The sequence below is a fragment of the Spermophilus citellus genome (genome assembly GCF_964194105.1).
Source record: "Spermophilus citellus genome assembly, chromosome: 2".
Taxonomy (NCBI): domain Eukaryota; kingdom Metazoa; phylum Chordata; class Mammalia; order Rodentia; family Sciuridae; genus Spermophilus; species Spermophilus citellus.
In genome coordinates this window covers 33632323-33647104 of record NC_138183.1, presented here as the reverse complement: position 1 = coordinate 33647104, position 14782 = coordinate 33632323, and the positions used below count along the sequence as shown (strand labels likewise).

At 48.5% G+C, this 14782-nt stretch overlaps 1 protein-coding gene across 1 annotated transcript in view; it reads left to right on the top strand.

The window, feature by feature from the left end:
• COL15A1 (collagen type XV alpha 1 chain) overlaps window positions 1-14782 on the top strand; it is a 111283-nt gene that overhangs the window by 34863 nt on the left and 61638 nt on the right. The window contains exons 2-5 of the mRNA XM_081282446.1: window positions 5195-5742; window positions 6812-6886; window positions 8315-8395; window positions 12649-12793. Coding sequence (XP_081138572.1) covers window positions 5195-5742; window positions 6812-6886; window positions 8315-8395; window positions 12649-12793 — 849 coding nt within the window. The remainder of the gene's footprint in view (window positions 1-5194; window positions 5743-6811; window positions 6887-8314; window positions 8396-12648; window positions 12794-14782) is intronic.

The window sequence follows — 14782 nt, the reverse complement described above, 5'->3', positions numbered from 1 at the left end:
CAATAAATGAGACAGCCTCTTATTGCCTGTCCTTACCAGCCTAGGATGTTATCTGACATTATGATTTGTGCCAATCTGATAGGGAAAAATGGTCTCTTTTGTAATCTTAATGTGTGTTGTTCTCATTATTTCTTCTCAATATATGAGGTCAAATATTTCCATATATTTAAAAGCCCTGTTTACTTCTTTTACTGTGGAGAGGATCAAACACCTATTCTTTGCCCATTTTTCTGTTGGATTGCTGCTCTCTTGCTCATTCATTTGCTTTGTATATGTAGGGAAATGTCAGTTTGTGGTTGTTGTTTGTTTTGTTTTGTCTGATATATGTGGCAAATGCTTTTCCCAAGTTTTGGATTTTATTTGACATTGTGGAAATTATCATTAGTGTTATTATTTGCTATGCATAAATTTATTTCTATATGGTCAAACTTAACCAAATTTATCAGTGCTTTAACTTATGCCTTTTGGAGTTTGGTTCTTAAAACCAAATTACTTAAAATTTATTTCTGTTTTAAAGCAAGTCGTGAGCTGGAAAGGACGAGCTTTCAGCGAGAGTCACATTTGAGTTCATGGCCAATAGACCTTTCCTCCCTATTAATCTTTGGTGTTAGTGTTTTATAAAATGAGGGGACTGGGGCTAGGGATGTGGCTCAGTGGTAGAGTGCTTGCCTAGCATGCGTGAGGCATAGGGTTTGATCCCAGCACCACATAAAAATAAAACAAAATAAAGGTGTAAAGGTATTGTGTCCATCTACAATTGAATAAAATGTTTTTTAAAAAATGAGGGGACTGAATTTTTTCATCCATCTGTCTGTCCATCCGTCCATCCATCATTCCATCCACTTGTTCATCCATTCGTCTGCACTGGACTGGGTACTAGGAGCACAGAGATGAAGACTGCGGTCCTTGTCCTCATGGTTTAAGGAACAGAGGAACAAGTGACCCAGCAGCGCCATGTAGTGTGCTGAGAGCTGTGACAGAGGACCCGAAGTGCACCCAGGGAGCCCCTAGTGCAGTTCCAGGAGAGGGCGTGGGTGTGGGAGGTGAGATGAGGATTGCGGGGGGGAGGAGAGGCCTGGGTTGAGTCTTGAATGATGAGCGGAGTTTTTCTGGCAAAATAACTGGGTTGGTGGTGTGGGCAGCAGAGGGGAAGGCGTTTGTGGTAGAAGTGGAGGACCTGTGACAGCACAGGGTGCTCCAGGGACCAAGTGGAGGCACCTTGGAGGGCAGGGAGAATGCTGGGTCCAGGCCACAAAGGGTCTCAAGCCATGTGGCAGCCCTGTGAGCCCTGACCTGGAGGGCCTTGGGTAGCCACAGAAGGCTTCTAAGAAGGGCACTGATGTGTCCTCTTTTGCTGAGGAGGGAGTAATCATTTTCCTCTATTATGAAATCTTTTCCATTACATGTATAGTACTATGAAAGGATAGTACTATGAAACTGGGCACAGTGGTGCATGCCTGCAATCCCAGCAGCTCAGGAGGCTGACGCAAGAGGACCGCAAGTTCAAAGCCAGCCTCAGCAAAAGCGAGGCACTAAGCAATTCAGTGAGACTCTGTTTCTAAATAAAATACAAAATAGGGCTGGGGATGTGGCTCAGTAGTTGAGTGCCCCTGAGTTCAATCCCTGTACCAAAAAAAAAAAAAAAAAAAGATAGTATCATGAATATTTCTTCGGAACATCACCTCATTCAAAAAGTAAGTGTCATCATTGCAGTTGAAAAGCCCCACGGACCTCTCCTAAATGGCATCTTTCTGCCTCCCTAAATGTTAGCGAGAACGTGTTGCTAGTGGGTACATAAAATGGTACAATTGCTCCAGAGAACAGCCCAGTGGCATTCTGTGGGGTGGCAGGTGCACATGCCCACGTCATCCAGTAATCCACCTCCAGGTGGGGAATTACCTGCACAAGTAAGCAGAAGGAGATGAGCATGAAGAAGTCTGTAGCAATATTGTTTGTAATAGTGGTGGAAAGTCATGCAATCCTTTGTAGCTTATTTATTCCATAGAATTCTGTTGTGAAACTAGAAGACCAGAGCCACGTGTGTCAACAAGGAAATACAATGTTGAGTGAAAAAAAAAAAAAAAGCAAGATCCAGAAGGATACACACAGCACGCCAACACTTTTGTGAAGTTTAGAAATATGCAAAGCGGTTCACATTCTGTTAGAGACACATCCTCATGTAGTAAACACCCAAGCAAAGGATAAACACCAAATCCCCGAGAGTATGGCTACACTGGGACCTCAGCAGAGGGGTGGGATAGGAGGTAACACACCAGAGGATCCACTGAGTGTTTTCTTCCTTAAGAGGACTAGTGGCCATGCTTGTTCCTCATCGTAGTTTTTTTTTTTTAATTGGTGTATTATAGTTGTACATACTGATGGGATTTGTTGTTACATACTCATAATGCACACAATACACAACATATAACTTCATAACATTTAAAAAAAATTTTCTACATTTAGCTCAGTATTTTCCCAAGTTGTCATCTCAACACGTAATCAGTATAAAAATTACTAATGGGGTGTTTTACATTCCTTTTTCTGGATGAACTCTTTGAAATCCAATTTGCATTTTATACTTACGGCATCTCACGGTCAAGAGTACCTCATTTCAAGCACTCAGTAGCCACATGTGGCTAGTGGCTACCATGCTGGACAGGGCAGGACCAACACATGTTAGGGAGAGGTTGTATCAGGGACCTCTGAGATTCCTTAATGAATCTGAAAGTTGGAAGAGGAGGACAACCATGATTTTACCTATATCCACTATTTTCTGAGCATGTGCCACGCATAAGCGCTTTGTATTATCTCATTTAACCCTCACAACTCTGTAAGCTAATTATGTTTTTTATGATAAAATACGCATAAGCTTTTGCCATTTTAACCATTTTTAAGTGCCTCTGATTATTCTTTGTTATTTTGTATTGATAAAAACGCTTCATGATAATTGTATCTGTATGTCACACCTTTTCTGTGGGTGTTATGGGGTGGGGGCGGGACACAGTAGTAGGGTGCCTCTCTCCCCTCCCGTGGGAACATGTGTGACCTCCATGGGGAATTAGAGTTCTTGGACCCCTTGGGGATGCCGTTCCCTCCCCTTTGCTGCTCCAGGTCCTCAGCTTAGCAGGCAGACAAGCTGGAGCCCCACACAGAACCCTGCAGAGACCCCTCCTCTCAGTGAGGTTGTAGCAGTAAACCAAGAGAAACTCTGCAGCCACTGCTGCAAGACCTCTTGCTGCTCAGCTGTGCAGCCTGGTCATTTCCTCTTCCTACGCCTCAGTTCCTCATCTGTAAAATGGGACAATGGCAGTTAGCTCCCAGGCTGCTGTGGAAAGTAAAAGTAAAGACACAGTAGTTATTACTCTTTATGGGGAGCTCAAGGGCAGAGGCAGGCTCCATCTCAGCACAGAGTAGGTGACAATCCCTGCCCACCTACCTCCTGGAGTCACTGAGAAGATGTAATAAAAAAGAAAGCGTAGTGAATGTTTATTGTGTCCCTACTGGTTTTGACGGGGGTTGCGTGGATAGCCTGTATCTTTGGAGACCATACCCAGGTCACACAGCTAGTTAGCTGTGTCCAATAAGATCATGACAAGGTGGCAAACTAGAAACAAGCTTGATTGCACAGGTAGGGCCTGACGTGGCGGTGTCCTGAAGTGGGTTTGGTCTTTTCTGAATGTCAACCTATCCAGTCCCCAGAGGACACTCAGGGGACACTCTGGCCTCTGGCTGTAGCCCAGGTAGCCAGCAGGTAATTTTGCCCTGCCCTCTGGCTTCCAGGGCAGGACACGGCTGGACTCCGATCCTCGCACTCCCGAGGCCTCCTCCCCAGGTCAAATCCTCCGATCTGGCTTTGCTTCCAAGGTCAAGCATGTCGCTTGCCCTTCTTTGTGGCTGCAGCGGACTTGTATACCTCTCCCTAGGACCTGCCTTCCCATCTCACTGGGGCTCCTTGGAGAGAAGCTCAGGAGTATGTGGGCCAGCCTGCAGCCTTCTCCCGGCACCCTGGTTGTATGGACGAGGACTTGCCCAAAGCCTTGGGGTCCTTTTCACTATAAGAGTGCTTTATCAATTCTCCCCACAAGGTGTGGTAGTTAAGAGCACACACTCTGTGATCAGATGCTCTGGGTTTGAATCCTGCATGGAACTTACCTTGAGAAAAGGTGTTTAACTTCTATAAGCCTCAATTTTCTTGGAAGTAAAGTAGGCATAAGGGTACCTAACCCCATAGGATTACCATGAGGATGAAATGATCTAAATAAAGTATGTGAAGCACTTAGGGTAGCATCTGGTCCAGAATGAAGAGGTGGTTCAGGGTGTGTAGACGAGATGGTGGTGGTGGTGATGATGATGGTGATGATGAAGGGTGGTGAGACAATGATGTGAATTTCAGTTGTTCTGATATCTGGGAACACTTTACTGTGTCCTTGCTTTCCCCTCTACATCCTGAGGCACTTAAGCCTCATTCAAAACAAAACAACTCTATCTAGTTTTACAGTGGGAAAAGAAATCCCCACATTAGCAGAGGAACATCATGTATTCTGGCAATATTCAAGGAATTACTTATAATGTTTTCCAAGCTGCAAATCCTGACCTCTTAGTGGATGTTGAAGTCAATTTAGTAGGTTATTGTCAACATGTTTTTAATAAAAGAAAAAATAATAATTAAACAGAAGGGAAAATATTCAAGGACCTGGCAAGTATTAGAAGCCAGTATAATGTTTTATGAAGAATATATGCTACAGATATTTATTTACCTATATTGGTCGATTTTAGGTTGCAATGTATATGCATTCCATTCCGTGGATTTTTATTTAAAAAATTTTTTTTGTGTGTGTGTGTGTGGCAGGGACAGGGTGGGGTACTGGAGATTGAACTCCGGAGCACTGGAACACTGAGCCACATCCCCAGCCCTATTTTGTATTTTATTTAGAGACAGGGTCTCACTGAGTTGCTTAGCACTTCACTTTTGCTGAGGCTGGCTTTGAACTTGGGATCCTCCTGCCTCCACCTTCTAAGTGTCTGGGATTACAGGCATGAGCCATCCGGCCGGGCCTTGTAAAAATATTTTGGAAACAATTTCCACAGTGAAGTTTCAGTGGGTTCCTGGGGAATCCCAGGTAGCTTGGGCAGTCTCCTGGTTTCTAGCATGACAGAGTGCGCAGGTCAAACTGTGGCCTTTCTCTCCCTGTAGAGTTGGCCTCCCAGAGCCATCTGGACCTCACGGAGCTCATTGGTGTCCCGCTGCCCTCATCTGTGTCCTTTGTCACGGGCTACAGTGGCTTTCCCGCCTACAGCTTCGGGCCTGGCGCCAACGTGGGCCGCCCGGCCAGGACCCTCATCCCGCCCACCTTCTTCAGGGACTTCGCGGTCAGTGTCACAGTGAAGCCCAGCAGCCCCAGCGGCGGAGTGCTCTTTGCCATTACCGATGCCTTCCAGAAGGTCATCTACCTGGGCCTGCGGCTCTCCGGCGTGGAGGACGGACGCCAGAGGGTCATCCTCTACTACACGGAGCCCGGCTCCCACGTGTCCCAGGAGGCTGCAGCCTTCTCCGTGCCGGTGATGACCAACAGGTGGAGCCGCTTTGCTGTGATCGTCCAGGGCGAGGCAGTGAGCCTCCTGGTGGACTGCGAGGAGCACAGCCACGTCCTTTTCCAGCGGTCCTCCCGGCCTTTGGCCTTCGAGCCCAGCGCTGGGATCTTCGTGGGCAACGCAGGCGCCACTGGACTGGAAAGATTCACGGTGAGTTCAAATCCATTCCTGCAGGTCAGGGAGGCCCGGGGACATCCATGCTCCATGCACTGGATTCTAGGTGCTATTCTTGGTTTACCCTTCTGCTCTTGAAAAGGCATGCCTGTTAGGGTGGGGGGAACCTAGGCTTGGAACCCAAATCCCTGGGCTCCAGGGCTCCCTTCTAAAACTCTGCCTGCTGATTCCAGATACTATCGGATTCTCCCAAGTCTCTCTGTTTTCTTATCTGAACATGGAGATAAGAGAACCTGTTTCACAGGCTTGTAGAATCAAGTGAGATCTGTGGAAGCACTCTGTACATTTTAAGCCATGATCAAGAGTAAGGTTGTATCCTTAAACGATTTTATCTTTGAACATCTTTGAAATTACTTAAGTAATTTCTTCAGAGGAGGCCTAATCTAGAATACCAAAGTGAGAGGTAACTGTCTCTCCTTTTGGATCGTGTGCCCTGATACAAAACATCAACAAACAGACTTTACTATCATTAGAATGAGCTTTTAGGAATAAACCATTCTAAAGAAAATCCCTGAGTTTTTGTGAGGATTCATTGACTCCCACAGGTATTTACTGACACCTGGTTACTGAGCCAGCAAAGGCATGGAGTGGCGTTTCTGTTTATTTGTACACAGTGGGAGGCGTTGGAGAAGGGTAAGGAGTTAATCTGGCAGGCAGTTTTCACATGCCCACTTTGAGTGTCTGGTGGAGAATGAGCTGCCAGGTGGGGGAGCTGGTGAGCATAGAGGCCCAGAGGCTGCGGAGGCTCTTCCTGGGATGAGGCCACCCACCTGGAGGAAAGGCTTTCTGGGAGCAGGAGATGGGCTCTTCAGGGCCTGCTGCTGACAAGCTGAGCCCTGGGGACAGCTAGAAGGCTGCTGTGGTAGGCCCTGCTTGAGCACAAAGCTCTCCAAGGGTCTTTCTAGCTAAGGGAGGTTCACATTATTTTGTCCAAGAGGTAGGCTGTGCTTCTTATTCCCCATGACACAAACAATCCCGTTTCCACCAGAGTTGCTGTGGATGTGCAATTGACCCATGGTTTCTGCTTCCTTTTGCCCTTCCCCAGGGTTCCATCCAGCAGCTCATCATCCACTCGGATCCCCGGACTCCAGAGGAGCTGTGCGAAGCCCAGGAATCGTCGGTGAGCCCCAGCATGCTGGGCCAGGGAGCACCGGGCGCCCAGGCAATCCGTCATCCCCAGTGTCATGGACTCTCTGAAACCTCTCATCTTGGCAGGCGCTGCCCCAAGTCCTATTTTGGGCTTTTGGCTTTATTTCACTTTTTAAAGAGCTGTAGCCATCCCTTTGGTATGGGGGTTTGTGCGTCTTATAAGGTGTTAAATTCTTCCATGGCTGTGCAGTCAATGGCCTGGTTTCCAGGTTCCCTGCCAAGGAGAGTGTCAGATTCTAAAATCAGAGTTAAGAGTTTAAGATATTCTGGGTGTAAATTCCTATAAAAATGAACCTAAATTTAGATTAGTTTTATGCCTGGCAAGTGGATCAGTTCCTAAGTTGGGGGTGGGGTGGGGTGAAGGGAAAAAAGATGGCTCCCTCTCTTCCTCCTTCCTTCCCTCCAGGATTTGCTGAGCAGCAGGGTAGATAAAGGCTGGGGAGGGAAGGATAACCTGGGAACTATCTCCCTCCCCCAGCTTCTTGCACATGCTTACACACCCAGAGGCAGTGACTGCCTGAGTATGTCCTCAGACCCAACTCAGCATGGAGGGGGCTCAGGGAGAGAAAACAGGAGGAACTGGGAGCACATCAGGGTGAAGGCTGTCTGAGAGCCCTTCCAGGCAGACGGGACAGATGGCAGGATGCCAAAGTCAGAGGCAGGCAGCGGGAGGCGTTTCCCTAGGACTTCTATTGCTCTCTGGGTGGTGTCAATCTCCAAACAAATCATAAGGTTGATTTCATTAATTTTGCACTAAAAAAGGAAGCAGGTATTGATGGAGTTGGAAAGCCATGCAGAGGAGGAATTTGGCTCTGTCTGAATGTTTGTGCTCCTTGAGCCTGGGACCTGGCCTGGCAGTCATAGGAAGCCGGAAGAAAGGGAAGCTTACGTGTTGTCACTCATTCATCACTGCACTGCCATTGATACTCAAGAAACAGAAACAACCCAAGAGCCCGAGAGCAAGGGTTCAGTTGCAAAATCCCAGCACACAGCCTGCTTGGCTGCCTTTAGGAGGCTAATTACGGAGATTAGGTAACAACAGGAAGTCTTACTTCAGGGCTAATGGCTCCTAATGTGGGATTCCGATGACAGTCTTCCAGAGTGGGAATGAAGGAGATCTGGACAAAATGGAAGTTGACGTGTTAAGAGAGACTGAAAAGTGATGGACTTTATTTGAGTAATGAGAAGTGGAAAGAAAGAGAATAGCTACCCACGCACAGGCACACATGCTGCCCCTTCAACTCCACGATCCCTGTTTCCATGTGCATGTATCCATGTACCCTGGTGCACACTGTCTCATAGTTCCTCTGCAAGAGTCTTGTTAGTTTCTGATTGGCCCAATTGCTATGTTCCTATGTAATGGCTCCCTTTTTGGGGCATGTGGTTTGTCTCCTCGCAGGCATCAGGAGAGGGCAGCGGGCTTCAGGACCCGGACACAGTGGCCGAGATCTTAGAGGCTGTCACTCACACTCAAGCCCCGGTGAGTATGGAGTGCTGCTCTCTGTGAGCTGGGTCAGCTGTTGGGGGCTGGTGCCCAGGGCCCAAGATCTGACATCTCTGCTTTCAGATCTGTGAGGTCAGTTGTGGGGTCCTCTGGGGAGGCCAGGAGGGCACTGGCCAGTGGGCATTTGGCAACCTCCCAGTTCCCCTGTATGCGTCACCATGAGAGGACTGTGCAAGGTAGGCATCGTGCACTACTGTGGCTTTGGATCACTTCTCAGCTTGCCTGAACTTCAGCTGCCCTTCCCCAGACCGGCAACAGTGGTAGTCCTCTCTCCCAGGCTGTAGCAAGAGAGAGAGGTGGCAGCAGGGGCACATCTCAGCCTAGTGCCTGGCTCCAGGGAAGTGACTCTGAACAATGGCTGCTATGGCATTTTCTAGGAGAGAGCACACACAGTTGGGCCTCCACTCCAGCTGTGAGGACTGCCAGAGCACAGCGGGGCCCCACTCCTGTGAGCTGCCAAGCCACCACAGCCCCATGGGAAGGGCTGCCCTCCTTCTGGTGCTCAGCCTCTTGCCTGCTGGGAATGCCCACTGTGGCCTGTGGCTGAATTATTTTTGTGCTTAGTGACTTAGCAAGGAGCATCTCCATCACTGAGCACAGAAAGTTCCAGCAACCTCCTCTGGACTGGCTTACTTTGTGAGCTCACCTCTTATAGAAGACAGAGGGAGAGGTGTCAATGAGACAAAGGCTGCAAACTCTAGACTTAGGGTGACAGAGATGTGGATGCTGTGGAATAGGACTGTAATTGTTAGTGCTGGAGGGACTTGTCACTTCTTGTACAGGAGTGTACAGAAAACTGCTCCTAATACAGATGGGCAAACTGAGGTCCAAAGAGGGGAAGAAACTGGCCCAAGGGTGCCTAGGCGCAGGTCTCCTGATGCCCATCCATGCATTCCTGGCTCAGGAGGATTGTGAGTCTGTCCCCAGAATGGAGGTCCATTCTTGGCTGGCATGATGGAACTTAAAGGTCCAGGGGGCCTGCCCATCTGGTGACTAGGGAGGGTGGCCACTCTGGGCAGTGTTATAATCCCCTGCACCCATCAGCCCTGGGCTGCTCTGTCCAGGACACAGGACAGCAGGGCACAGAGTGGTGGTCCCTCAGGGCTTGGAGCCGAATGCTGATCCTAGCATACCAGTCCCATTTGGAGGGAGGCCATCTCAGGCAGAGATGATAATAACCCAGGGTAGCCTCAGAGAGGGACAGGAAAAGAGAATTGGGTCTGAGAATGTGAGATGGTCACAGGGATGGGAGCTTGGGAGGGGTCAGAGGAGCCAGGCAGCTCTGGAGCCAGGCAGGGGAGAAGTGGCATTTCTCAGCACCCACTGCGGGCCTGGCATTCTTGCCCACAGGATGTCACTTATTTCTTGCAACCACCTTACCAGGGAGGCAGCAGAAGCCCCACTATGCAGATGTGCAAGGGGATGCCCAGGAGGCCAGGTGGCCCTACCAAGGACACATGGTGGCAGAGTCAGGAGCTGAGCCTGGCCTGACAGACTTCCCAGCCTGGCCCCCTCACAGGACATGGTACAGGGGCAGGGGCAGAGGGAGGTCACACATCGGCCAAGAGCCTTGTGAGAGAAATTCCCAGAGGACCTGGAGAAGTGGTAAAGTGGCTGGTGATTTGGTGGCCTTGGTGGCCTCTAGGGCATCCCAAACACTTTCTCAGATTCCCCGCCCCACTTTTCTTAAAGATTTTAAGAGAACTGGTGCAGATAAGAATCCTACTAAATGTGGGACTTATAGTCAGAACTGGATCAAATCCCAGCTCTCTGGTTATTAGCTAAGTTATGTTGGGCAAGTCATGTAACCTCTCTGAGCTTGGACTTGGGTGAACGCTGGGAGAGTGCTTGGCACCGGCAGCTTGTGGGGGGTGCTTGCTGGGGTTGGTGGAGTGATGGGCTTCTTGTAAGGAGCGGGGGAGACAAGGCCTCACATGAACTCAGTTCAGGACTAGGAGAACCTGGCACGCACAGATGCCTGTTCCTCTTGGGGCCTCTTCCTGCCACCTGCTTCCTGGTTGGCTGGTGGCTGGTGGCTGGGGCCCACAGGCTGCCAAGCCACAGGGTTGCCCTCTGTGGTTGAGGATTGCCCCTGATCCGTGGCTCTGGGCCTGGTGGTCCTGACCCTGATTGGTCCATTCTGATCCTCAGGATCCTTCCCCTGGGCACCCCTCCATCCAAGCAGGGTTCATGTTTGGCCACGTGTTCACACTTCCTTAGGTCCTATCTGTAGGGAGGTGTTTTGGAATCTACTTTCTAGAAGGCACAGAAGAAAGGAGCCATGAGAGCTTGGCCTGGGGGCCACCCAGCCTGGAGGTGACACAGCCCGGTCTCCAGGTCTGGGTGGGGGTTGCTCCCAGTGCCTCCCAGAGCTGAGACTTCTATCGTTATCATCTCCAGGAAGGGCTCCACGGCTCCTTCTCCTAGCCACCCCTCCAGGTGGGGAATCTGCCCCTTCACATCAGATGGTCCCTCCCTTCTCTGTCAGCTCACTTCCCCATCCTCTGCCTTATCTGCCTGCCCCTTCCAAGACATGAGCCATAACCATTGAACTGAACCGTGGACTGTCTGCCGGGTCAGGGACTTAAAAATCAGCCCCTCCTTGCCTTTCTCCTCATTCCTGTCTCTTGTGTTGAGTTAGCTTTTTTGTGAAGGGGCAAATTTGTGTATGAGAAGTTATGGACTCCACTTTTACATTTCTGGAAAGTTCTGTTTTATGATGAATAAGAATTAATATCCCTATCACCTTTGCCTAAGTGTGTGTGTGGTAAGGAAGGGGGTGGGGCAGGTGCAGGGGGTCTTTCAATAAAAACTCCTGCCTGAGCTGCTCACCTGCAAGTTCCTGGTGCAAGCCCCTCTCACCACCCCCTCCTGCACCCTGCCTCTCAGACTCTGTCCCGCCTCTTCTCCAACACTGGGCCTTTGCCAAGCTCAGGTTGTCAGGCCCTGAACTTGTCCACCCTTCTTTCTAGCCCTGTTTTCTGTAACTCTGCTCACTCTTCAAGGCCCAGCTCCCTGCAGCCATCACTCCCACCTCCATCCTGGAGATTTTATAGGACAATAAAATTGACAAGTGATTTTTCTCTGGGTATTGGTATTTAAAGTGATTATTTTCTGTTTTTGTTTATCTCCTCATGCAGTTTTTCAGTAACGAATATGGGATGTTGGTGTATTGACAATAAAGGTGTGCTGAGCATTTCCATACCCTTTCAACCTCTGAGTACATATGATTGTCCCCACTGGACAGAGCAGGAAGCTGAGTCTCAGTGAGGTTACGTGACTTGCCAACATAACTTAGCGAATAAGCAGAGAGCTGGGATTGGACCCAGTTCTGACTGTAAGAATGGAACCATCAAATTATGGGGAGCCAGAGAATCTTCCCTGTTCTGATGGGTCAGAGATCCACAGTGTATACACTAGATTCTGACAATAAAGAAATATCCTTGTGTTGTTAGGATAGATAAGTGATGCTGCATTAAGACATTAACTCTGAGGTCTTAGGATCTTAACAAGATCTGTTTCTTGTTCATATCACAATTTGGACACTGGGCCCTTCCCCTCATCCCTCCTCCCCTAGCAACCTTCTTCTTAGAAAGTGATGAGACCATTTGGATGCCAACAAGCCCTGGGTCTCACGAGCTGATGTTGGGGCTGGGGGTGATGTGACCCTTAGGACCTGCATCGGAATTTCTGCTTGGATCTCTGAACTGCTGTTTCCAGCTGTTGAGTTTTTGTGTTTGATTTTCCTTGGTAGGTAGGGATGGTCCCTGGAAGGAAGCCATTGCGTCTTTCATATTCATAGGCCTTCAGCAGCAGTACACACCTGGGCTTGGGCTGGTGTGGTAGTCCCAGTGCAGTGGGGCTCATGCACTGGGCCGCTCCTTCGTTCCCTCACCCAGTGCATCTTTACCGGGCACTTCCTCTGTGCTGGCCCTGGCTTCCGGGATGACAGAACTGTGGTCCCCATGCTCAGACCTGTGGCTGAGATGAGCAGAGTCTTGCTGTGAGCTGACGGGGATTTAGTATGATCCAATGAGCATGGCTCCAGGCCCTGGGAGGCAGGTGTGGTGATGGCCCAGGACACAGCAAGGGGGGCTCAGCTTTCTTGGCTTATTCAGCACTTTGTGGATAAGTTATTTTCTCCTCTGAAAGTCACTGTCTTTTTTTTTTTTTTTTTTGAGCTTTTCTGTCAAGTCAATCCTTTTGGGTCTCATTTTTCATCCTTTCAGCCTGAAGAAGCAAAAGTGGATCCCATAAATATACCTCCAACTTCACCCTCTCCCTACGAGGACACGGAGCTTTCTGGTGAACCCATACCAGAGGAGACCCCAGAAAACACCTCCAGCGTTGTCCAGCACAGCAACCTAGAACCAGGCAAGTCTTGAGGCCCAGGGACAGGGGATGGCTTTTCACTGAGTGGTTGCTGGGTTTCCAGCCTGGGGACATTTCACACCACTGTTACAACCCAGGCCAGAGCTCTGAGGTGTAGGGACAGGGTCATTTCTAGCAGTGCTGTTCCTAATAACAAAAACAACCCAGAGTGCCCGTCATAAAGAATGGGTGGGCAAACTCTATGTCACTCATATCTTCCCCAATGATGTGGAAGCTTAATGACCCAGGAATATGTTCTTGGTTTATTCCACTGAAAAAGCAGATTTCAAAACTTTGTGCTGACCTCGTTTTGAATATATGTTATTTATATCCATTTATGAATAGCTATGTAGATCAATGTGGCTATATTAGATATAACCTATGAGATGTTACAAAATGTTAGGAGCAGTTATCTCCAGTTATCTCTGGGTATTAGGATTGTAGGTGGATTTTATTTTTCTTTGTTGGACTTCTGTATTTTCTAAGTCTTCTGTAATAATATTTATCATTACTCTTTTTGCTTCTCCATCAGTTAATGAACGCTAGTCCAATAACTAGGTTTGGGAAGTTGGTGGTTAAGAGATCATAGACAATATTGGACAGAAGAAAATTGTATAGTAATTTAACAAAGTTACAGTAAAACCAAGAAGTGAGGCTGTAGCTGCAAGAGCCAGAGGGTCCTGGGACACAGCTTGAATGGAAGCCCTGCACAGGAGCCTATTTCCTGAGGGCCTGGGGCAAGGAACTGAGCATTTCCCAGCCTTAGAGTCCTTAACCAAGGGTGTCAGTAATCTTGCCTTCCAGGTGAATGTGCCATAGAAGTGATTTTGAGTTGCAAATGCTGTTCTGGTGGACTTGCAATCCTTAAGGAAGGGGCAAGGAGCTGTCAGGGCAGAGGGCAGGGCAAGGACTCTCCTAGTTTGAGCAGGCAGAATTGGAATGGAGAGTGATCCAGAATCCAGCACAGCTCACTGTGCCCAAGATCAGCCTAACTTTTTAACCTGCCCCTCAAAGGCCAGAGGAAAACCAGGGACTGACTAAAATGTTCCTTTCAATCTTGTTTTGTAGACAACCCAGATGATGGGGAGAAGGAAACCTGCACCCTGAGCATTATCCCTAGCTAGGGAAAGCCCCCACATAGTTGTATTACCAGCTTCCCCAACAGCCCTACCTGGTCTCCACCCTCCCAGGGTCAGGAAAGAGGCTAAAGGCCCACGGGCCGCTTGCACAGCTCCCCCTGGTGGTCAGTTCAGGGAGGACACCCGCATCCCGCGGGTGCCTGTGCTCTGTAGTTCAAGTTCCTGGTGGCACAGGGTCCTTTAGAGAGCCTAACACTTCCCCCACACTGTTCTGACCAGGGGGTGAGCGACCTCAGTGTGCAGAAGGATCCCGGTCTGGAGACGGGTCCTCCCAGATTCAAGGCCCCTACTTCAGCCACTACTCTGTGAAAATTATTAGTGAAAGGTTGCATTGTGCCCACAGGAGCAAGACACATGCTCTGGTGATAGTAGGGAGGCAGAATCCTGGGATTCCTGCCCGGCTCTTCCCAGGCAGCCTGATAGTAGGATAGGTCCCAGTTAGAATTAATGACTGGTTGGGGGATTAAAGGAGGGGTGGGGGTGAGGGATGGGGTGGATAACAAGCACACATTTACTTTAGTGTAATTTCTTTTTCTTTGCTTTAGGTCTCCATATGTTTTTTAAATTATAAAATAAATGTGTGCATGTGGTAACAATTTAATCAATACACAGTTGTATGAGCGATAATAGTTTCCTCTTCTCCTTCCACTCCTATCCTCTTCAAGATACAAATATTAAGTACTGTGGTTTAGCCAAGTATGTCTATATAAACATATAGACACACACATACATGTATGTTAGATAATATCATTATATAACATGAATGTTATAAAATATATAATAATGATAGAACATGTATAGTCATATATAGTTTGGGTTGTTTTTTTTTCTATATTTTACAAATACAGAACCA